A 24,023-nucleotide genomic window follows, 5' to 3' on the forward strand; every position below is an offset into this window, starting at 1 on the left:
TTATTGACAGGAATAGATTTTTTGCAAGAGAGTAACACAAATAGTCTAAGCCGCCTGGTTTGGAATAATTATTCTCTTTTTTCTGATGGAGTGTCTGATCTGTAGCTCTTCACTGTAGGCTTGAAGTCATTCTCATCCGAGTTCATGTCTTTCATCTTTCACAGAAGATAGAATCATCTCAATTTTCTTTGTTCCATACAAAATGCTGTTCTTTAAATCATTTTCCCTGACCACCATCTGTTTTCCCTCCCTCTTCGAATCATTTCACATAATGTCTGCATATTTTTTGCTAACAAGTTCAAGCTGCTTTTACTTTTTAAGTTGCTTTTACTTTTAAAATTTATTATTTTTGTTTCAAATTGATATTTTTGTACTGCTCCTTTAGCCACTCTCTCCCTGTAGACTTCCTCATGATATATCTATGTGATTCTTTCAGTGCAACCTGCTACACAGAACCAGTGTTTTGTCCTCTCTTAAGTCTGCTGGGAACAATGACACTGCTTTGCATGCTAGACTAGAGAAAAATATGATTATTGCAATGAAACGTGCCTGCAAATACCTTTTACTTCATAGTGGAAGGATTTCTTGCATTTCTTTGTCTTCTGTATTTCTTGCACTACAGGACTGCTCTTTCAATAGCCTAAATCTTAGAAGTGACCACTGCCCCTCTCTCACTGCCAGAAATGGAATTCACTCCTACTGTTACATTAAGGCTTGAATTTCATGCTCTAAAAGTTTTAGGTTAAAAAGCAAACAAAAGTAAAACCTTTCTGTGAACCTTACAGCTCTGTCAGATTCTATTACTTTTTTTCTGACATATTTTTTTTGTGTGTGGGATTCTTTCCTTTGAATTTATTTTTCACTTTACATATGCATTTCAGCTAGTTGTCTATGATATATTGTTATCCAATTAGTATTTTTCTTCCATTTGACCCCAATTTTTAAATGTGTGCTTGTCACTTACATGCTATTTATTCTTGGTGATTATGTGAATCCCATAAAAATAGCTAAAGTTTAATCACATAGGGGATTATTTAATTTACTGATCTGCTGAAATGAGTCTTGAGAGAGAGAGTACCTATTCTTTTATTACAAACCATTCATATCTCATGTTATGTCTTACTAAATTCTATTGAATCTGCACTCCAAGTGTTATTTGGAGGAAGTGTTTCCTGAAAGGCTGGAAGACTAGATACAACTCTACAAAACCCTTCTGTAAAAAAGCATGGAAATTAATTTGAAAAAAAATTTTACTTTGAGCCTAGGCCTCTTTCTCAACAATTGGCAAATGCTTTCATGCCATATCTCACTGCAGGAATGAAACCACACTTAGAAGTGCCAGCTAAACTTTGCATTGCATCATAGCAGGAATAGAAGAGCTTAATTTATTGGAAGTAGCTGAATAAGAATCAGTCTGTATAAAATTTGGAACTTATAAACAATCCATTCCCATCAGTTTTAGAGAGATGCTTTTGTTAGTGCCCCTGCACAGCATCATGCATGGTTACAGATCAAGAGAGCACAGTGCTCCGCTGCTGAAAACTCCTTCTCCCTGAGACAAAGCTTTCTACCCCTCCCTTTTACCAACTGGTGCTTGCACACACTGAGGGTTTCTGCCAACTGACAATTACACATTTTGCATTTATGAGCAGTGCTGGGAAACATATTGAAGAACTAAGAGGTTAATTATAACAAGAGGTATGCTGATTAAGAAGACAAGAGTCTGGGTAGAGTGGAGATGAGCTTTAAATGTTGCAACCACCTCAACTCTAGGCTTTCATCACCTCAGGATCCAGCAGCCCTTTTTTATTTCCTATGTCTATATTCGTGTTGATAATATGGCACATTTAACAGATTTAACATCAAGTAGTAGTGAAAAAGAGGAAGAATTACAAAAATAATTATTTTGAAAATAAATGTATTACTGAACCAATGTCTTGGTGCACTGTATTCAGTAGGAAAAAAAAAAAGGCACTTAGGTCTGACCAAAGGGTGCATGTGGTTAAATTTATACAAACAGCTGCTGGTAAGAGTCAGATAAGAGTGCTTCTGATAAATCAGTCACTTGAAGGATTTAGAAACTAAGACACCAAGGAAATGGAAGTAATTTTCAAAGCCAACTTAATTGTGATATACATTCATATGAACAGAAAGACATTTCTCAGATACCAAGTCTTTAATCTAGCAGGCAACTGTTTAATCAGACCAGAAACTGGAAATTGGAGGTGGAAAAAAAAAATCCCCAAACACAAAAAAGGCAGAGTTTTTGCATGAAAGGTGATGGTCAAATTTGCTTAGTGTTGCAGCAGCTGTCTGTCTGTCTGTCTTTCACACAAGGTGAGACAGGACCTTTAATCTCCAAGTGCTCAGGCATGAGGAGAAAGAAGTTAGGTGTAAATCTGTGGCATCTGCTTGGAAGAGTTTATTGTTCATAGTTTCTTCTGTCTTTAACTTTGGTGGCCAGTATTAGTCATACCGTTTTGCTCTAACTAGACATCTCTCATCGAAGGGCAAAATGCAGGAAAATATGAGTTTGAGAAAATACAATTTAATACAACAACAGAGTCATATTTGGAATACAAACTATTTTATTCCTGGGACAGAACAAGTGGTTAGATGTTGATTGTAACAAACACCTGTTCCTATGTACAAATGGGGAAGGAAGTTTATATATCCTGTCTGCAATCTCAGACTCTGCACCTTTCTAAATTTAGAGCCTGCTATTCTTTCCTTTTGCTACCTTCAAGTGACACAGAGAAGCAAAATCTAATCCCCTTGCATTACCATAGTGTATATGGTTACATCCTTAGATGTCCCATAGACAGCTCTGACTTTAGTATTTCTTAAGGTCTTTGTTGTTGGCTTAGTAACCTAAATGCCTGTTTTTAAATCTAGTATTTTCTGTTTGGTTTTGTTCAAGTTGTTTTAGCCAAACACTAAAGACATTCTTTACTATTTAAATACTATTTTCCATGTTATTTTTGGTTGGTGAAGGAAATTACATATAAAATATGTAAGCAGAACTTACCTACAAAGACATCAGATGTGGGAGTAATTAGTTAAATACAGATTGAACAGTTGAATGAGTGCTACTGGAGTACAGTTAAGAAGAAAAATGTGATGCAGGTATGGGGATAAAAAGTCGGTTGTTGTGAAATATATACTAATGAGAATACATTTTCAGAAAAATTGGTGGAATTTGCATAATTTAAGAATTTTTAAAAAAATACTCAGAAACTATGTGTGATGGGTTAAGAAAAATCCCTCCCACACTGACAATAACCAGGCTAACTCAGTTTGAAAGCAAATGAGGCTGTATTTTGCAAGCAAGAACTACAGTCTACAATGGAATGCAATGAATACGTACAACTATACAGTATTTACAGTATATACAAATATGGACAATTAACAGAAACAGCACAAAACACTCCTGGCCAAGGCCAGGAAAGCTGTGCCCCCCTACCTCCCCATTCCCTGCCTTCCCCAGACCCCCCCTTGCAGAAGGAAGAAAGACAAGAAGCAGAGAGGTTGTTAAACTTAGCTTTTCAAGGTCAGTATGCTAGTATGTTATCTGTGAAGCTAAGTGCAGAAGAGAAACGCAGACTGCCCAACAGAGAAACATCAGACTGACAGAGAGACTGAGACTTTGTTTTGAGTACTGACTCTTAAACATTTCTCTCTCGCCAATGGAAGTGTTTAGAATAATCATTGTTTTGCTTTCTTACACCCAATTATGATTTATTTACATTCTTTCACTTTTCTGCTCAAACTCTGTGAAAAGAAATTAAAGGCATAGATTTAAAACCATCACACTATGTTTTTTCTATACATAGTACTAGTATTAATTAGTCTGTGCTAGGGGCTCACATGCAGATTTATTTATTTTGCTATGCCAAAGTAAGCCATTTTCTCTTTGAGTCTAATTTGGAACTTTTTCCAATTAGCCTTATGAGCAAAGCCACCCTGTTTTAGGGAGACATAAAATCTGTGCAGCACCTCTTGACGTGAGAATACACTTTTACCCATTTTATTTTCTGGTGTAGATGAAACCACTGGAATTTTGTCTGTACCGAGACTAGGTCTTTACCTCTGATGCTTCATGTCCTGTGGGAAGTATTTTTGATGCTGTTTATAACAAAATATGTTTTTATCAGGATAAAAAAGTCAGTGACAAACCAAGTGAGGCATTTCCATTAAAAATTTCATGCTTTTGAGGAGCATCCTCTTTGTATCTGCACTATTACACTACTAGAACTATTGAAAACTATTTTTCATTAGTATTTTGGAAACAAAATAATTTTGCAAACAAAAATACTGAAATATATGTCCATTTGTAATATTATTGGAGAACAAAGAATTAAGGTATGAGAAAAGAAGTGGCTGATTACAGGATGCTGATAGGAGAAGCACTTCTTTTGATAGATGCGGGCATTGAAGTCTGATGAGTATATCAGCAGTAAGACACAGTACCTAAAATGAGCAGCTTCTTGCTTTCCAGTGATTTGTGTCCTTCACACCAGAGCATTTTCATACTGGTTTTCCAGTATCTGGCGTTTGGTGTTCCAATGTCTAAAGGTGCCACAAAGCCATAATGCTAATGAAGCTGATTTCAGAAATGTTCTTTGAAAGTAAAGGTGCTACTACACACTTGCTTCAGTTTGCTTTCAAATACATGTTTATCACATGTTTAGTAAAACTAATTGAATCCTGCATGAACTTAGAGCGTGCATGCGTTATTTATTTAACAGGTAAGGTTTTACTGTGTGATTTTAATGTTACTCTTTGATGCAAAGTGGTTTTACTCTTTATTTTTTCTTTCCTACTATCTCTGGTGGTGAAGGATATTCTGAAATCCTTTTTGCAACCTCCCCAGTCATGCACACTGTCCGTCCAACATTCTATAAGGGTATTGTCTTCTGTTTTTTACCATTATCATTGCAATAGAGACAAAATCCCATTAAGGGTTTGCAGTTGAAGCATTTGCAGTCCATTCAGTGACACGTGGCTTACAGGGAGGTGTGTGCCACCTTTGTAACTCCATTCTCTCCTAAAATTTCCCATTACCCTGACAATGTTCTCACTTTCCAGCTGTTTGCAGTTTACTTCTAGATGAAAGAAAACAATGTTTTCCAGAATGTTGGCAATTAGATTTTTTTAAATGTATTTGGCCTGATACAGGGCATGCTCAGTAGAGCACATAGCTTTCACTTTGTAATTTCTTAATGTAGTAGTCGCCTAGGATTCAATTACCAAACACACTGCAGTAGTCACCAATTTCCAGTAATGGAAACAATGACAAATATGCTATATTTTCCCTGTATATGGTCTAAACTAACATAGTAATTTCTTAAATTTTATATTTATTTTGTTATTTATTTATTAATGTATGAAGTCACAACTTTGTATTCTGCTTTGTTTTTCTATTGCGTATTCAGTGCAACCACTTTATCCAAGGATCAGAAATGTTACCACAGCTGCCGCTGAGACCTATGCCAATATCAGTTGGGAGTATGAGGGACCAGATCATGCGAACTTTTATGTTGAATATGGTGTAGCAGGCAGTAAGAAGTCATTTTGTTAAATTTTACTAAAGCATTCAGATATATATTTTTTTTAAATTTTTCTTTTTAGTAAATGTGGTCCTAAATTGACACAGTATTAATGATAGGTCTTAAATGTCTAGAAGAATTATTTTTTTTAAATTTGATCAGTAAGATCAAATAATTTTCTTTTTAATAAACATCAGTGTTGTAGCAGGTATTTGATGCCTTTGTTCCTTTGTATTCTTCTGAATGTGAGTTTTTAAAAATTGTTTATTATGCAGTGATTATATGTTTAAAAATATGATTATTTGCATTAAAATAGGAGAGAACAGTTCTCCTAAATTATTCACAATTCGGGGGGGCGGGGGAGTGTGAATAAGAAAGCAAATCAAACCAATATTATTTATTAAATTAAGTCAACCAACTTCCATACTTTTATTGGCATAAATCCATGTTTTAATCTTTGATAATACCAGTAATAATTAAAACATAGCTAATAAAACCAAGGCACTTCCCCTCAAATACTGAATCCTTCTAAAGTTATGACTAAAGATGACCAATCTGAAAATTGGAATATAAATGTATTTTTCTGGATATCAATCAAAACTGTGGCTGGGACTGGACTAGAAAAAAAAATATGAGAGGGAGATTAAGATTTCAAAGTAGAACCCCTCAACTAAATTAACTGTTAACTTAAACTACAGAAATGTAATTGAATAAACAAATTAAAATGTGTTAATGTATTTTATAATTGCAAGTTCAATAAGGCTTTTAAAAAGAAATTAAAATAGTATTTCTTTACTACAATGGAACAAATGTTTAACAAATGTTAAAAACATTTCATACTTCATACACGTCGTCTTCAAGATATTGCATGCAATATATTATTTGAAGTCACAATTTTCTATTATTTTATGATTTTTTTGAAAGAATAGTCATTTTTTTTAGCCAATCGTTTAGTCAACTAACTGTTTATAGCATTCTGTCTATAAACTTTCAGTAATACAGAGAAAATTAAAATTCCAATATGTTGTTTTCCTAAAATTTTTGTAGGCAAAGAAGATTGGAAAAAAGAAATTGTAAATGGTTCTCGAAGCTTCTTTGTGTTAAAGGGTTTAACACCAGGAACAGCATATAAAGTCCGGGTTGGTGCTGAGGGCCTGTCTGGTTTTAGGAGTTCAGAGGATGTGTTTGAGACAGGTCCAGGTGAGGCACACCATACCAGTTCTGTATCACAGTCAGCATTGTGGTGGACCAAGTGCTGAAACATTGAACTGCTTCTACGAGATGTTGTAGCTAGTGTCTTTGCATGTTCTTTTTATAGAGCAATGTTGAATTACTTTATAAACTCTTGAATAATACCAGCACATTTATTATGGAGATGATGAATGTTTTAATTCTTTCCATCCACTCTACTTGTTTGATATTTACATTAGGGGCAACATAGTCACTGCTCACACTCCCTCTGTGTACTGTGCACTGAAGATGACCTATTTGATTTATTTGTAATTAATATAATTAGGCGGCTGTATTTACATAATAGGTAGTTTAGTAGGGCCAGGTATTTCTTTTTAAAGTTAACAGTCTCTGTATGTTCAGTTTTACTACAAAGAATCTGAGCTAAACTGTTTGCATAATCATAAGTGCAGATTCAATTTGTTGTCTCATGTAATGTATTTATGCCACAGTTAAGAGATTCCTGCTTGTAAATGTTTCTTTTGCTGTCATATACTGGTTTTACATGGATTTTGATACCACAACTATATCCTGCGAGTCAGTAAGGTTGTTCAAGTTCCTTACATACATTTTAAGTCATATGTCTTCATAAGCAAATCACTAACTCTTGTTCATTTAACTCAGAGAAAGGAATTTATTGTTAGTTCTTTGATGTTATGCTGAATGTGTCATGCCCATCACAGCATGCTCTTGATCAGCTGATACTATTTGTTCTGTATTTGTAAGCCATTTCTGCACATTCCAAGCATTTTAGTCAGTGTATAGCGGTTGATTAATAGCTTCACCAACTTCAGAATGTTATGATTTAAGCAAGTAGGTTAAATATGAATATATGCCTGAAAAATATGTAATAATTCTAAGTCAACAAAGTAACAACTAGATCAATTAGAAAGGAGACACTTTCTAATTTTTTTTTTTTGCTTTGTTTTGTTCAATTTCTGTTCACAGTTTAGTGTGTTGCTGGAAAGCTTCATAATGACAGTGCTGAATAACAGTGCCAAGCAAACATGTATGGGCTAAACAGAGGTTATTTATGCCAGAGACCACTAGTGGTACAGAACCAGATTTGTCAAATCTTATGCAAATACACACCCAAAGCCTAAAGCAACAGTAGAGCGAGGATCAAGATTATGGTATAAATCAAAACAAGCTGAATGAAAACCTTCCCAAAAGCATCTTTCTGCACGAAAAAATACTGAGCCAGTACATAAGGAGTCCTGTATGTACCCAGTCACGTTGGCTCATGTTCTTGAGTAGTTAAGGAAGAAGGAAGTTTAAAGATGCTCTTTTCTGCTTCTTAATAATGAAAAGGTTCAGTGTCCATCATTAAATTATATACAGAGCATATTTCTTACAGAAAAATGTTGTGTCACACTGTCTTCAACATAGATCAGATCTATGCTGAAAAAAAGTGGGCAAAGTGGAAAATACTGGAGTCTTGGAATATGTCCTTAATTAAACTGCAGTATTTCATATGTGAGGCTTTTGCCATGTATTTTTGTTTGACAAGCATTGCTATAGAACATCTCCATAGCATGCAGGTTTAACCTTTGGAGCATACCAGTGCAGCATAGGGCATTGATTCCTGCACTAGCAGGTCACCAAGAGTCAATGTCTCTGTCTGAAGCAGGTACTTTGCTTAGCACAAGAGACATTTTGGGCAACTCTTCATGGAGTTTCAGACTTTTTGGTTTGGGGGCTGGAGAAAAAGGTGAAGAATGAACCAGATAGATTTGGATGGATGTCCATCTTCCTCCACTTCATGTCTCCTGTCTGTAGCACACATCCTGAACTCATCTCACCCGTCCTACTTTCTCCCAACAGCAAATCCTAAGGCCAGTTGCCTGTAGCGTGTTTCCAACTGGGGAGCAGAAAATAGCTTCACCAGAAAAATCCTCTTACTCTGTTGGACACCAGTAGGAGGGATCTAGCCCCCAGGCTGCACAGATAATTCCTGTCCTTATTAGTGACTGCAGTGTTTCCTGTGTCATTTGCTTCTTATCTTCCAACTAGAGTAAGAATTTGGAGAGAAACGGTGCCAAGGAAAGGCTTCCTAGCTGCATGGGTTAAGTCCTCAGTAATGTTAAATCACGGCAATCATGAGACATTGTAGGATGAGTTTCAGGTTTGAGGGGAGGAAGAAAACATGATGCTTCATAAGGCTTTAAAGGATGCTTCATTGTTGATTTTTTCGTTGAAACTGAACGTTAGGGCTTTGAATGACCCATCTGTTTCCCTATTTCAGAGTGATGGAAGTGCATTAGCTAATGAGTATTGGCTTTTAATTCATTTTGAGAATGCAGTCAACATCTTTGTTTGAATCATAATTTGCAATTTCATTTCAGTAGTTTAATTAATGTAAAATGTTTGAGAACAGTTCTGAGGTTTGTGGAAAGCAATGTAGTATGTGCACAGATTTCACAAAGTAGTTGCTAAGCTCAAATGAGCTCCCAAGTAAGTTCTGTGCACTTGTACTTGGAAACCTTTTGAACAATGAAAATGTAAATAAAACACAGCACCACTGTTCTGCTTAATACTGATTGTCACAGTGAATGCTATTCCTTAATTAATGAACATTGTATACCAGCTACTATTTTTCTGAACTAGAGCAGCATTTAAATGCAGCAAAACATCTCATTTTTCTTCTTTCTTTTTCTCCAGCAATGGCAAGTCGGCAGGTAGACATCGCTACTCAAGGATGGTTCATTGGTCTTATGTGTGCTGTTGCTCTTCTCATCTTGATTTTACTGATTGTTTGCTTCATAAGGAGGAATAAAGGTGGCAAATATCCAGGTATGATGTATAACAATGAAAGTAAAAAAATTAATTAAGACAGATCTTGGGCTTACTGCTTTGTGTGTACGGTAAATCAGTCTTATCATTTGGTATCCTTGTCAGGACCAATCTGCCTGTTTGAACTTTGAGATACTTGTTCTTCTACCCTAGTTTTGAGCCATGAGCTGCCCAGGACAAAAGGGCAGAAATTATATTTTACTTGTTCCCAAGGAGTAAAACGGAAATGCTCCACACTGGATTGGAATTTTAAATAGAAATTCTATTTACAAATATATACAAAAGGTATTCAGGTAAATGGAAGACATTCACAAATTAGGCTCAGTTCTACACCTGGGCCTACCAGGAAAAACCTTCCAGAGCCTTCTAAAAACTTCCACCCAACTCAGCCTCAGCAGGCCCAAGACTGCCCTCCTGCCCCCCGACTAGACCCAGGCCTATCGCAGGCTTCAACAGGCCCAGCTGCATAGCTGGAAATTCGCTGCCAGCCAAGGCCAAGAGAGAAACCTCTCCCCCACAAACCATAAGAGTGTGTGCATCCATGACCGGAGAGAAGAGAGACAAAATTGTCTGTATGTTGTCTTAAATAGAGATATACAGGAAAATGGAATAGAATAACAGATTACAATATCCTGGGACAAAGTGTCCGTCCCCCTGGGAATCTCTAGCCTCTAGAGTACTTTTCTGTATGGTTATACCAATTTATTCTTGATTTCCCTTAACTTACAACCAGTACTTTACACTGAAGTGTAATGCAGATGAGTTTAACCTGCTAAAATGAGCTGAGATTGAATTTATGTGGTTAGAAAGTCTAGAAACATATCAGATCTTAGCCACCACGTTACTTAAAGTACTGGGAATGAATGTCATAGGACAAACCCCTTCATATGTTATTTTGTCTCAAATACATTACCCTTCTTAGAATGTGCATCATCTTCAGCCTCTGCTTTTGCAGCTAAATTTGAAGTGACCATCCTTTAGTTAGGCTGGTTTTCCTTTAAGCTTTTTCTTTGTAAGAGTTTTTATTTTTAGAGTTTTTTGGGTTTGTTTGTTTGTTTGTTTGTTTTCATTTGGGATAGGAATGGCCAAGTATATTTTATCATATTGAAATTAAAAATTTATATAATACAACATATGTCTTCTATCAAAACTCATTCTTCTGGGAGTGCATATTATAAAAGTCACAAACATGTGCATGTATGTGTCTTACATCTATATATCTCTTTTCCCAGTCCTACATTTCTGTTTAGGTAGTAGATTCATAGACTAAAGGACTCTTGAAAAGGATAGTGACAATCAGTTTGCATAGTATTGCCTGATAGGATCTCACAGCAGCTGTTGAGGTGTGAGTGGATATGAATGAACTTTAAGTGGGCATCAAAGGGTAATTTGATTTTTCTTTTTCCTCTCCCAGCTACAACAAAAAGTACAATTGCTAAGTTTCATGTAAAATCTTGAGATTGCCTACTGTTTGGAAAAAGTAGTAAGTCATTTCAGTATGAAATGCAGCAGCCAGATACATTTCAAGGTGCATTATTGTAATTACAAACATAGAAAATACTGTTAGGAGTGATCCATATCATCTTAAATAACAGTATATACACTAATGATTCACAAATTAAGTGTGGCAATTACCACAGAAAAGGTAAGAGGTTGTATGTTGGATTATATAATTATCTGCTAAGCAAGGGAAAGATTTTAGTAGTAGCCATAAAAACAGAAATTAAAAGGCAAAGAGAAGGCTCGTAAACCTAGTTCTGCAAGTCTGTATATTAGTTTATTCTCTCAACAGTCTTAACCTATAGGTCTCTCTCTATAACTAATTAACAAATCTTTTCCTTCACAAACCAAACAGCCTGAGATCCCAGTTCAGAAAATTATTTGATTCAAACCACATTCCTGCCAAATATAATAAGTTTGAGAACTTAAGGTTTCTCATCTTGCAGTTTCATGGTAAAAATTCCTATTTCAAATATTTTAGTGAAAGAAAAGGAGGATGCACATGCTGATCCAGAAATACAACCCATGAAGGAAGATGATGGAACATTTGGTGAATACAGGTGAGCAACTGATGTGGTTTCATGTGGTTTATATCACACGTGCACTGTATATGGTATCACAATAATTCAAAGCTAACTTTTTTGCCATGTTGCCAAAGAATCTGTATGCAGTGTTGTATAGAACTACAGACAGCTTTGCAACTACACCGTTAGAGAAAAATAATTAAACATCCAAGTGTAAAATATGCCATTCACTTATTCGAGGTCAAATCTGGGTTCAAACACAATTGTCTCAAAGCGAGGAATCTTGATTTACAAACCCATCTTTTAGAGAATTAAATACTAGATACAGTGTCCTTCCTGTGAGGGCATTCCTGTGTCTATAGCATTTATAGATGTGCATAGAAACCCCATTTTTTTCTATAGGGATCTACTGTGTTGCCATAGCTTCTTCATACAGAGGAAATGTGCATCTTGATCTGACTGGAAGAGCTTTACAGTTCTGAATGCCAAAGAGCAGTTTCTGTTTATTCTTCCTTGATTTTAGAGAAATGTGGTACTCTGTTCTCAGGTTAATTAGTTCAGAACAGTATTTTATGGAGCAGTAAGTGTGTATGGAGTAATTACATTCAGCTTATAGAAAGGGGAGTGTGAAGCAATGTTTGAAACAGAGGTAAAAACATCTTATAGAAGTTCTCACATGTGGTCCAGTTTGCATTCTCCTTTTTGTTCCTCTTTTTTTGGCACTTGGAACTTCCAGTAGTAGAAATTGACTTTTGTACAGAATAGTACAAATTACATAGCCTCAATAGATGTTTTCTCATGCTTAGAATAAGACTATTCAAGTCTGCTTTTCATGTGTGACCTGTAGCAAGATTTGAATTTGTCTCTATATTTAAGTGGCTTGAATTAACCTATAGTACTTGATTAAATCTTTTCATTATGCATTTATCCACCTCAATGTCAGGCAAATACAGCCAGATGCATGCCACACTTTCATACTTGTTCACAGGAAAGAACTCATCCTATTCACCATGCAAAAACTCCTTTCTAAAATGTATTTCTGTGTAATTAGTCTCTATTGGGCTTTCCTCTTTTTTCCTTAGAGACAGGGCAGCAGCAGCAACCAGTCAGATTACAGAAGATATCTTGGCACCCTCTGCAGCCCAGCATCACTGCAGTCACTCAGTTCCCAGTTTGTCTGTCCCACATGGCCCTGTTATGATGCAGTGCTTCTTTAAGGAAAAAGGGTGTAGGGTTTCCATTGGGGAAAAAAAAAATAACAATGGAAAAATGTAGGAATTTGCGTATTTTGAACTTTTTTCATCACTTCAGGTCCATGTCTGCTTGGACAGGAAAGAAACTGGACAAGGAAAAGAAAACAAAAGGTAGCTGTGCCAATTCTCCTGAAGCAGACCCTGTCTTTACCAAAGCAAAGTCTTTGAGATCTGACAGATCGAACTTCTTCAGAAGGTCAGGGGATCAATACTCCAGCACCAGATCAGAGACCTCCTACAGCAGGAGGAGAGCTAGGCAGTCACCAGAGCTTGCAAGGGTTAGTTCTGTCTCTGCTTCCCTCTGCCAAGAGGAAAAGAGGTCAGACGCATGGAAGTACAGGCATGGCTGTAGACATCACGCTTCTGAGCAACAGCTAATGGGGTTGGAGGAGGGCTCAGATTCTCAGGCAGGACAGCCATCCCCTTTCCAGCAACCCCTCACCTCCAACTCAATTCATGGCTCACTGGCAAGGCAGCATTCCTCTCTACAGCACTGGTTCGTCCAGACCCCAGACTACAGCTCAGATTCAGAAGACACTCAGAACTCCTACCACCGGAAGGTAAGACCTTCTACTACTACTCACTTCTCTGAATCCGAAAAGAATTCATTAATGAAATCTGTAATTTTGCCTGAGCTAGCTACTGTCCTAAAGGATGCTTTGACAGCAGCCAGGCAAAGTATAACCTCTGTGGCACAGGCTAGGTCCCATTCAATAAAGTGTCCCAGGGTACCAATTACAGAAGTACCAGTGGTTCCTCTGGAAGCAACTGTGAGCAGTTCCCCAACTTTTGAGTCTGACCATACGAACAGTTTAAAAGATCAAACAGCCTCTAGGAAGGAGAAATCTAAGGCTTATAGGGTCTTGGATGTTAAGTCATCCCCTGAAGATTGGGAGGTGTCATCTGAGTGCCCTACAGAAGACCAAGAAGGACCAGATCCTCTGCGTAAATTTGACATTGAGAATCAGAATTATCTGTTCAAGCACATAAAGAGAGTGTTAATGCTGAAATCTTCCAAACTGGAACGTGCTTCAGACGAATTGCTTCTCCCCTCCGAAGAAGGCATGGTAGATAACGCACTTCCTGTTGATTCAGCAGTGGAAGATCTTGTGTGCAGGATTTGGGATAATCCGGAGGCAAAGCATGAAGCTCCAGCAGTCCTGCGTAAGCTTTATCCTTTTCCAGTGGATAAAGCTGCTTTGTGGGGAACCTTGCCTCAGGTAGACAGAGCATTGGTTACTGGAGATTCTGTTCTATCAGTGTCTGCTAATATGGATGCTCTCCTTAAAGATCCTACCGATAGAAAGGTTGAGGAAGCAATTAAAAGATGTTTCAAGCTAGTTGCAGCCCAGCTTGGAGTATCTATCTACTGCAGTTACGCTTCTAGAGCGTTACTAATATGGTTGAAGGAGGAACAAGCCAGATTCAAAAAGAAATGGGTCCCATCTGCTGCCATGCAGAGGAAGCGCAGGCTATGTAAAATTGCAGCTAATTTTATCCATGATGCAGCTGAGGATTCTCTTAGACTCGCTGTTAAAAGCATAGCATGCCTCACTGTAGCCTGGAGAGCTGTATGGCTACGTCCTTGGACCTCACCACTAGATTTAAAACGTAAACTGCTGTCTTTGCCATACACGGGTGGCAAGCTGTTTGGTGAACCCTTGGTCCAGATCATGAAGGATTTCTCAGAACACAAACACTCCTTACGTCGGCTAAAAAAAATGCGCTCTGCTGGAAGCTCTTCATTTTCTTATCCCCACAAGTGCCTCAGCTCATTTCGTTCTCCTCCAAAGTTTAAAGGAGGGAAGGGAAAGTATAAGGTCTCACAGTCCTTTCATGCCAAGTACGAAAGGACATCTCACTTTCAGAGAGACACCAGACCATCAAGAGGAACTTTCTAAGAACACAAGCTTGCTTTCTCCTTTCTCAGGAACTGCCAAGAGTGAAAGACTTGGGAATTTATACTAAATAGTCTTCAATATTTCTGGACAACTAAGCCCCTGGCTTAGAAAATGAGTTGTTTCAAAATAAGATTTAAATAATTGAATTCCTTAAATCTTAATGACTAATTAAGATATTCTAGAGAAGTCATAGCTCTCAGTTTTAGGGGAGATTTTTGTTGCATTCAATTTCTAGGCTTCCCAGTACTCTTGGGATGGCTTGAACTGGTTTGAAGTTCTGTGCTTTTCAGCTTCATCCAGGAGCATACATGGTGCGGAACCAGTCAACACTGGATTTTCCTGCCGTGTCAGTCTAACAAAGGCAGTAATGCTTTAGTAAGTACAGGTGTTTCAGGAGCCACAGAATGACCTGGTACACTGTGTTCCTGTGGCAGGAATGCCTGCACTTCCACATCGTGCAGGAAAACAGTGCTGCTGTAGCAAACTGCACCACAACCTCAATGTTTTCCTTAGTAGTAGAAGACCAAGGTAGTAAATTGTGGGCAGTGTGGAATGCGTGTACCAAGAAACTGCAGGAAATACAGGAAGTACCACAAATGTATGTTTATTTAAAATAAAATCAGAGACTATCTAGAACTCCAGGTCAGTGTAGGTTTATAAATCAGCCTAAATTTCCATCATGAGCCCTAACCCAAGAAATAAAGAAATTATGGCATCTGTAGAGCTGTGGATTCATGGATAGGGAGAGACTGCAAGCATGCATTTCTTAGTTATCTTCACAGAAAGAATGAAAGTCTAGCATCCCATTGCAGTCTGCAAAGTGTTTGTAAGAAGATCCCACAGGGCAGGCAACTAGAGCTGCTAGTCTGGTACTGCAGGATGTTTGCACATTTTGATGAATTATTTTGCCTCTTCAGCTTTTTGACGAGAAATTCTTACATATGCTATGAGAGACTTTCTGGAAATTGCTGGAGAGTGCTGAGATTGCTAGGTATTAATCTTCCTTCTTGTGCTGGATTGATTAACAGTAAGAATATAATTTATAACATAATAGTTTGGTTGTTTTTTTTTTTCTTTTGTAGTTTTTCAAGTTTTACTGTAGCTTAGGGTTGTTTCCAGGGGAACCTAGCAATGTTCTATGCCTCAGCACCATAGTTCCAAGCTTGGTTCCTTCTAGTGCAAGAGACAACGTCACTGGACTGCCTGAAAAATTCTTGTCTCTGAATAGTCCTGTTGGATTTGGCAGTGGTATTACTGTGTCCTCATTTATGCACACGTGCTTTCAGTGATGGTTCTTATTTGAATTCTTGAACATCTGTGTCAACACTTTTTAAATCAAAGCTTTGATTTCCCTTTTTATAATTTTTCAACAGAAATAGCAAAAGTGGAAAGTTGGTTGAATTTCTCTCGAGGAGATTTTTTTTTTTAAGATTTTCACAAGGATTGAGTCAGGTTCCTTGAATAAAAGCAGTTCTTTCAAACCACTGCCATTTAAAGGCAGAGCTTTATCTCCCAGGTTTTCCACCTTCTGCTAGGATTGTAGATTGAGTATTACAAGGATGTTAAAGCTAAGACTACTCTGAAAACTAATATAGATGTGCCCATGTCTTAGCTGGATTAGAAATAGTAAAATATTTTGAAATCTGGATTGATGCAGGTGCATAAGTATATAGGGAAAGCATTTTTCGTCAGCACAGTCCCATCAGTTTAGCGGCATAAGTGGGACAGGTGTTCTCCTGCAGCATGGAGGAATGCCACAGTGCAAGGTACTTCTGTGGCTTTATGTGATTGCTTATCCTTAAACACTTCTGGGCTGTCACCCTGAGGGCACAGAAAAAGGAATTTACTGCCAACAGTTTTCATCATCTGCATCCTCTTTCTGAGTCCAATAGCCCAGCATGCTTTTCCCATTTTGTTTGTTTTATGTTGCCTTTCATCTGACAGTTGTGTTACAAGGAAAAGTAGTATATTGCTAACCATATATTGAGTCTTTTTGCATGTCCATGAATGTGGCAAAGTTTAGTGGGAACTAGTTGCCTGCTGGACTGCAGAGGCATCGTAAAACTGTCTCCCCCATTCTGACTGGTTGCTGCATGTACCCATATCTAAGGAAGAAAAATTGAAAAGTTGAAAGAAGAAAGGAGATTTCAAGGTACATATTTCTTTCAATAACTGAATAGCTTGTGAAATGGAAGTGCTTTTAAAAAAAAGTTTTTCCTTTGCACTTACACGTTATCATCATCTCCATACTTCTCACATCTCTTAATCTGCAAGTTTGATGTGTGTTTCATTAAGCAAAGAAGAACAAACGCGTATTCGTACACTAGCAGGCACTCATGAAAAATACTTTAAACCATGCTTTAATATTAAATACTGTTCTTACTAAAAGGGCAAGAAATATGTGTGGTACATATCAGTACTTACCAAAATGACTGGTACCTATCAGTCTTCAGTGAGAAACTTCCATCCTTAAAAAGTTGCTGGTATGGTATTTATCCATAAGGCAACAAATGGTGAAAGTATATTAACACTTAACTGTCATAGCTGACTGATCTAAATACAGAATTCATACTCATTCTCACCTCTTGTTTTGTTCCTTCTCAGTACTTGTTTTCTCTCTACTAATTGTACCCACTGCATACATGAACTTTTCAAAAAGTTGTCTATTTAATCGATCAAATTTGCACTTTATTTTTTATTTCATGATACTGCACTAGGTAAGTATAAAAGTCAGTAGCCAAACAAAACCAAAAAAGAAACTATGCTCTGACTCAGCTGCATATTGGAAGAGTTTTATGAACGCTTGTAAGCAGGATTAGCAAGTCTTGCAGACACAGTATCCAAACGTATGGCTTTAGCATGTTTTGGGGTATATTCTCTGTATATATATTCTACAGTCTAAAGTGTTCTATAGATCTTTGGGCATCCATATTCAGTTCAGCAGCTTTTGCAGTTTGCTTCTTGGTGGCAAACAGAAAATACATCTGTTTCCCCAGTGCACGAGGGGCCCTTCTCTTGTTTGTCACCCCAGGGTTACAAAAGTGCTATCCAAAACATTGATGCCTTCACTCTTCTTCTCCCTCTCCTACTTCTTGTTTTGCTTTTTATGCCTCAGCTTCTTTCCCTTCCACCCCAAAAGTTGTCTTCATTTAATACAAGAGTCATAATCCAGTTTGATAAAGTGGTACCATGGCATGTTCCTTTTCCTGAACAAGGTATGGAAAGCACCCTGGCTAATCCCACATCTTTTTCCACTGCCAGAGTCTTGGAAGAACTTCTTTCTGGACTTGAACAGTGCAAAAAGGGAGGGAATCCTGAGATCCAGATTTTATTTTCACATTTGCTGTAACCGTGTTCTTAGCCTAGTGCCCACCTCTGTGCAGGTACAGTCCTGGTAAACCTGCAGTTCTGTTTGTTTTTAATTATACAGACAGTAGAATCTGCATCCTCACCAAAATGTAGAAAAATCACAGACAATGCAGCCCTGTGAGTATTTCTTTTTCATCTGGCTTATAAATAAATTTTGTTTCAAAACTGCAAACACAAAAACCCTAAGAGCAGAAGTTGCCATACCCAGACTTACTTGTTTAAATAAAAAAATCAAGCTTTATATTGGATTAAACACAAAAAGGTGGATTTTTTTAATACAGTGATGGGGTATTATTTCTTTAGTGTATTTCCAGCCTAGAAAATTGCACTGGACAAGATCACACTTTAGGATATTTGCAGATTTTCTTGACCAGTTGGAGTGTGACATAAGTGCTATTTTAATTTATGTTCATTCCTACATACTGCATTTTAAGCAGTTATGAAAGTGCTTGTCTAAAATTAAACAGCGAAGCGTATGTGCAGTGTTCTGTACTGAATGCTCTTACCCAGAAAGCACTGAACACTGCAGGTCATTGTTCTTTGGGAGCAGGACCTTGGTACTACTTCAGAATGAGGGTCTGGTCTCCATTTGATTAGTATAATCTATTAAAATTACTCTAATGCCTTCTGGTGAAGGTAACTGAGAAACTGCACCACCTATGATTTTTAAATACTCAGAGTAGTTCTGTCTTCAGCTTTTTAACTATAGGGTCCTTCCAGGACGAGCTCTCTTCAGTACTGTCTCTGTAATCTGCTTGTCTCTGCAGTGGGACAAACATTTGCACTTTGCTACTGGATGCTTGACGTTTTGGAGTAGCACTCTTTTAAATGTTACTAGCCTCTATCTTTGCAATATCAGTGAGCACAGAAGATCAACAATGCAACTTTATCCTCACGCCATGTATAGAGCAATGACTAAAAACAAAGTCAAGTGACAGAGTTGGGGTTAGACTTTTTGCCTTTGTGCATTTGAAATGTGTTTTCTTACATGTTAATAAGACACATTCCTACACTTGCTTCTTGTGTATGCGTGGAAGGGTAAAATCCCTGGTATGCTTTTTCTTTAAGCATGTTAGAAGTGTAAGGAGGTGTGCTGAGAAAGGAAGGCTGAGAGAACTGGGTTTGTTCAGCCTTGAGAAGTCATAGAGGAGACCTAGTTACCACATACCACTCCTGGCTACCAGGACAACAGAGACTCCCTTTTTACAAGGAAAAGACAAGGGGCAATGGGTACAAGTTACTGCTGGGGAGATTCTGGAATCCAGAAGAAAATGTTTCACCATGAGAACAGTGAGACATTGGAATAATCTCCCAAGAGAAGCAGTGGATTCCCCTACGTTGGGCCGTTTTAAGACAGCTCGACAGGGTGCTGGGCCATCTCATTTAAGCTACGCTATCACCTAGAAAGGTTGAACCGGGTGATCCTTGGGACCCCTTCCAATCTGGCACTCTGTGATTTTAGCATGTGACCACTTGGGAGTCTACCAAAAAGGGTAATTAAATGAGGAGACACAACTTGGTGGAAAATTGGTGTGATGGTTTTCTATTCATAGGGAAATGTTTCTCAACAGAGTATTTAAGTTTATAATATAATCTGTATCACTTTATATGTTATATATATATTTATGGTTTCTCTGCTTTTCAGAAATACTCATTAGGAAAAAAAAAGAAAATATTGGAAAAGCTAAGGTATTTGGGGTTAGGAATTACAGTTAAAATAATGTACTGAATATATATTCAGCCTAATATCGTGGATATTGTATTTTTATTTCCTTGATATTCTACGTATTTTTTTTTCATAAGCTGGGAGTCTTTAAATAAAAAAAAATAAAAGAAAAAAACCACAAAAACCCAAACCAAACAAAACCACACACACACAACCAAATATCACTCTTTTTTACCCTATATGCAAATGAAATCACGCTCTGTTTAAGACAAGGTAAATAGATGTGGGGATTGAAGAAAAAGAGCTAATAACTTTTGAGCCTGTAACACAGTGCCACAAATAATTGCACCAAAAAATGCATCTGTTGATAGTGTTTTTTAATGGGAAGTGCTTTAGAGCTGCTAAAATCTTTATCTTTAAACTGAAGTGCAGAAAAGAGCCTAACTACATCTGTTTCATGAAACACAGACTTAGACAGCTGCAGATTTATTTGAGGATGTTGATAGTACTGTAGCTTTTCCACTGACAAGGGAAAGACCACAGTATTTTGTCAGAGGGATCTCTTCTCCCTTTTCCTTTCCTTTTCCTGTTATCCTCCAAGTCACCATCATCATTGTCACACCATGGACAGCGCTTATGGATTAGGATAAGGAGGTTGGTAAATTGATACTTATCAGCCTCCTTGATAAGCAATAAAACTAAGCATGTTCTTAACTGTTCATCTGTATCTACTGTAAGCTAAATTGTTGCTTTACCTGTGTATAGTAAATGTCTTAGCAATATTAAGCTCAAATTATTATTGATAAAATACTGATCACTATCAGGATATGGACTTTGCTTTTCTTCTTAGGCTATTTTCATTTGTTTCTTCTGCACCCTTTTAATGGAATATGTAGGTCTCTTGAAAGGTAAGGTCAAAAGTCTTAAGTCTGGCCTGCATTATGTAACAAATTATTTGAAATGCAGCACTTTTATTTTCTTTATACTAGTAAAGAAAATCAGTATATTTCATTTAACCAAATTCATTCTTCATTCATGTTCAAGGAGTCAAAGAAATTAAGAAGTTTAACAGACTAACTTCACAGCACATCATAAGCTTGTTACTTTGGAGAACAAAAGAAATCTATTTTTTTGTAACTATACAACCCACTTTTTAATGCTTGCAGTTGCATCTAAATTGCTTCCAAGCCAACGACTCAAGTCTTATCATTGAAAAGTCATGCACGATGGGGAAAGAAAAAAAAGGAAATCACAAACCCCCCTCCCTCCACTGAGGCATTCTCAGTTTAAACCATCCCTACATCATGTATTCATGTCAGCTGCATCATATTGACCAATCTTTACAATGTGATGTGGTTTTACTAAAGGAGTATAGGGCTGCACACATGCTTTTTATCAACTCTGCATGCATGGCTGATTTTTCTCTTAATACATGACACATTAATTAATTCCTTTTGTTGTTTGTTTGTGTCTCCAGTGATGCAGAGGACCATAAACCTCTAAAAAAAGGAAGCCGGACACCTTCAGACAGAACTGTGAAAAAAGAAGACAGTGATGATAGTTTAGTTGACTATGGAGAAGGTGTAAATGGTCAGTTCAATGAGGATGGCTCCTTTATTGGACAATATAGTGGTAAAAAAGAGAAAGAACCTGCAGAAGGAAATGAAAGCTCTGAAGCTCCTTCTCCTGTAAATGCCATGAATTCATTTGTGTAACCACAGAACTTGGTCCCCTTGTATCTTCAGTTTGTTTAAAGCACTTGTACGTCCTCCTTCTGATACTAAGAACATGCAGGTAATGGAGCTCCTCACCACGAGATGTTAATGCTATGAGAATATGCAGGTCAGTACAGTCCTACAGCCTAATGACTCAGTAAGTGGTATGTTAGTATGGATCAAAATACAAAATTCAAGTTTTCTTCCAGACTTGTGGGTTTTTTGTTGTTTTTTGGTTCTTTTAAGGAACTGACACAAACAGTAACATCAATTTGTAATTTTATTTCCTGTTGAAAATACAGTATAATGCATGGGGGGATAAAAAAGCTACACAATTCACAGATCATTTCATGTACACTTATAAAAAACATGGTTTGACAATTTGTTATGCAGTCTTCAGCTGAATCCCTGGATCTGAATTCCGTTTTCATTGTCAGAGTGTTATAGTAGTATTATATAGAACTTCAATGTCTTTGTGGACATTGTTGTGAAATTGGTGACTTAATGTCTAGCTATCATATGTCTTTTTGCAAGACAGTTAGGAACAGTATGTACAGTATATAATTGCTAAACGATATGACACTTGCATTTGCTGATGCTTAATGAAGACCCTATTATCTGCTCTTTGCTCCTATTACTTTATAGCCTTTTTAATCTATCAAGTATTACAGCAGCACAGTGTTCTATTTTTACATCAAAACACATTGAATTGATTTTAGGGCATAAAAGATAACGCATTGTGATGCATTTTGGCATTTGTACAGTCACTGAAAGAAAAAAAACTTTAAAAATGAGAGAAAAATGTTCCAGAAAACACAGGGCAAAATACATTCAGTGCCTTTATACAATATGCATTCCATAATGCTCTGTACTACTCAATTCACTTGGTGCAGTAAACTGTGATTAGTGGACTACTATTATTGCCAAATAAAGTAAAAATGTGAAAAAAAAACCTACAAAGTGTTATGAAACTGTTGTGCTAAAATTGGGAGGCTTTAAAATATTATAAATGACACAAGGAAGAGTCTGCTTGTTTTTTCTCCCCTAAAAAAAATGCTTTCTAGACAGTTACAGCACAACATATTTACATGGCCTTAGAAGATTAACAAAACGAACAAAAAACCCCAAACCCAACCAAAATTAAATTACTTACTAACCCAACAAGGTATAAACTCTTGTAAAATAAACTATTAAAAAGCCAAACCAGCCGACTGCACCAGCGAGAGTGCATTTCCCTCCATGTCCTGGCCTGATTAGTGTGGCAGGTTTGTCATTATCAACAGCCTGGAGCAGTGTGGGGGTTACCCCTTGGAACCCTAGAAATCAATCTGACGAGTGCTCACTTATATGGCTTAGTGTAAAGGATTACCCTTATCGGTGACAAAATTACTTTCTTGCATACTATATCAATCAAGTGTTTACCTCCAAATATAAATTTTTATAACAACCTATGGTTGAAGAAATGCTCAGTTTCATTTGCCAATAAATTGGTTTTTCATAACTTGCATCAAGTTTAATTTTAAGTAAGCTTTTTATATGTAGATATTGTGTTGAATTTGTAAATACATTTAAAGGGTAGATGCTATATGCTTCTAGGTGTTACAGATAAATGAAACAAGGAAGCTCATGTTGTACTGTGTGAGAAGTACAATGGCCAACGGTGTGCATGGTATTTTAAAGCATCTACTGAAGTTTTATTATTATAATTATTATTTTTTGCTGTGAAAACAAAATAGTGACCTGTTCTGCTTATTTACTGCAGATTCCTAATTGAACCATCCAGAGCTTTTGCCAGTGCATCACACATTAGACCACAGCACACCACACAGCTTTCATGTATATACGTAGGTAAGGCACAACGGGAGGAAATCACGATTTATGCTACCTGTGAGAAGCTTCTTTTGCACCTTTGAGCTTTCCACTGATCAGTTTTCTTAATGGGAATTAAAAAAAAGAAATGAGTTATACAAACACTGATTACAAAGCACAAAGAGAACATTTAAAACTTGCCAATGGTTTTGGTCAAAGAGAAATATAATTTTGCTCTTATTTAATTGTAGATGCTGAATTATCTGTGCATGTGGGGGTAAACATACAGGCTCACTTCTGTAATAGTGCAACAGATTTTCTATTGAAAATAAATGTGGTTTTAAAATTTCACTGTTTGTTCTGTTTACACTAGTAGAAATCACATCTGATTCACTGTGTCATTAAGAATTCCAAGTGGCACAAAAAAAAAAGATGGAACAACTCTGGCAGAAGTCCTTCCTATGATGTTATGGGGCTTTATGTACTGCAGTCCAGATACTTATGGAAAGCGTTACAGGTGAATTAGTCTGACCATTTCCCATTGAAATCTCCTGCTATTTACATTCCATGGATGCTTTATTTAGTCCTATTTCTGCAAAGAAAAAAATCAAGCCAGTCATGTTCTATACCTGCAAGAGTGAGTAAGAGAAAATAAGCAATGTTTATTCAAAATTAAGAGCCCTCAGAGAGGACTTCAGATCAGCATTTTGTACC

General features: G+C 37.0%; 1 protein-coding gene across 32 annotated transcripts in view; it reads left to right on the plus strand.

Moving 5' to 3' along the window:
- The window catches only part of NRCAM (neuronal cell adhesion molecule), a 66,546-nt gene extending 45,046 nt beyond the window's left edge, over positions 1 to 21,500 (plus strand). For 18 of the 32 annotated variants that reach the window (XM_054399353.1, XM_054399354.1, XM_054399356.1 and 15 more), the window contains 3 exons: positions 9,441 to 9,572; positions 11,554 to 11,632; positions 21,263 to 21,500. In XM_054399353.1, the coding sequence (XP_054255328.1) occupies positions 9,441 to 9,572; positions 11,554 to 11,632; positions 21,263 to 21,500 (449 nt within the window). The other 14 variants (XM_054399341.1, XM_054399342.1, XM_054399343.1 and 11 more) reach the window with 5 other exon arrangements.
- Positions 21,501 to 24,023: the final 2,523 nt, after the last annotated feature.

This window comes from Indicator indicator, chromosome 3 (assembly GCF_027791375.1).
Source record: "Indicator indicator isolate 239-I01 chromosome 3, UM_Iind_1.1, whole genome shotgun sequence".
Taxonomy (NCBI): domain Eukaryota; kingdom Metazoa; phylum Chordata; class Aves; order Piciformes; family Indicatoridae; genus Indicator; species Indicator indicator.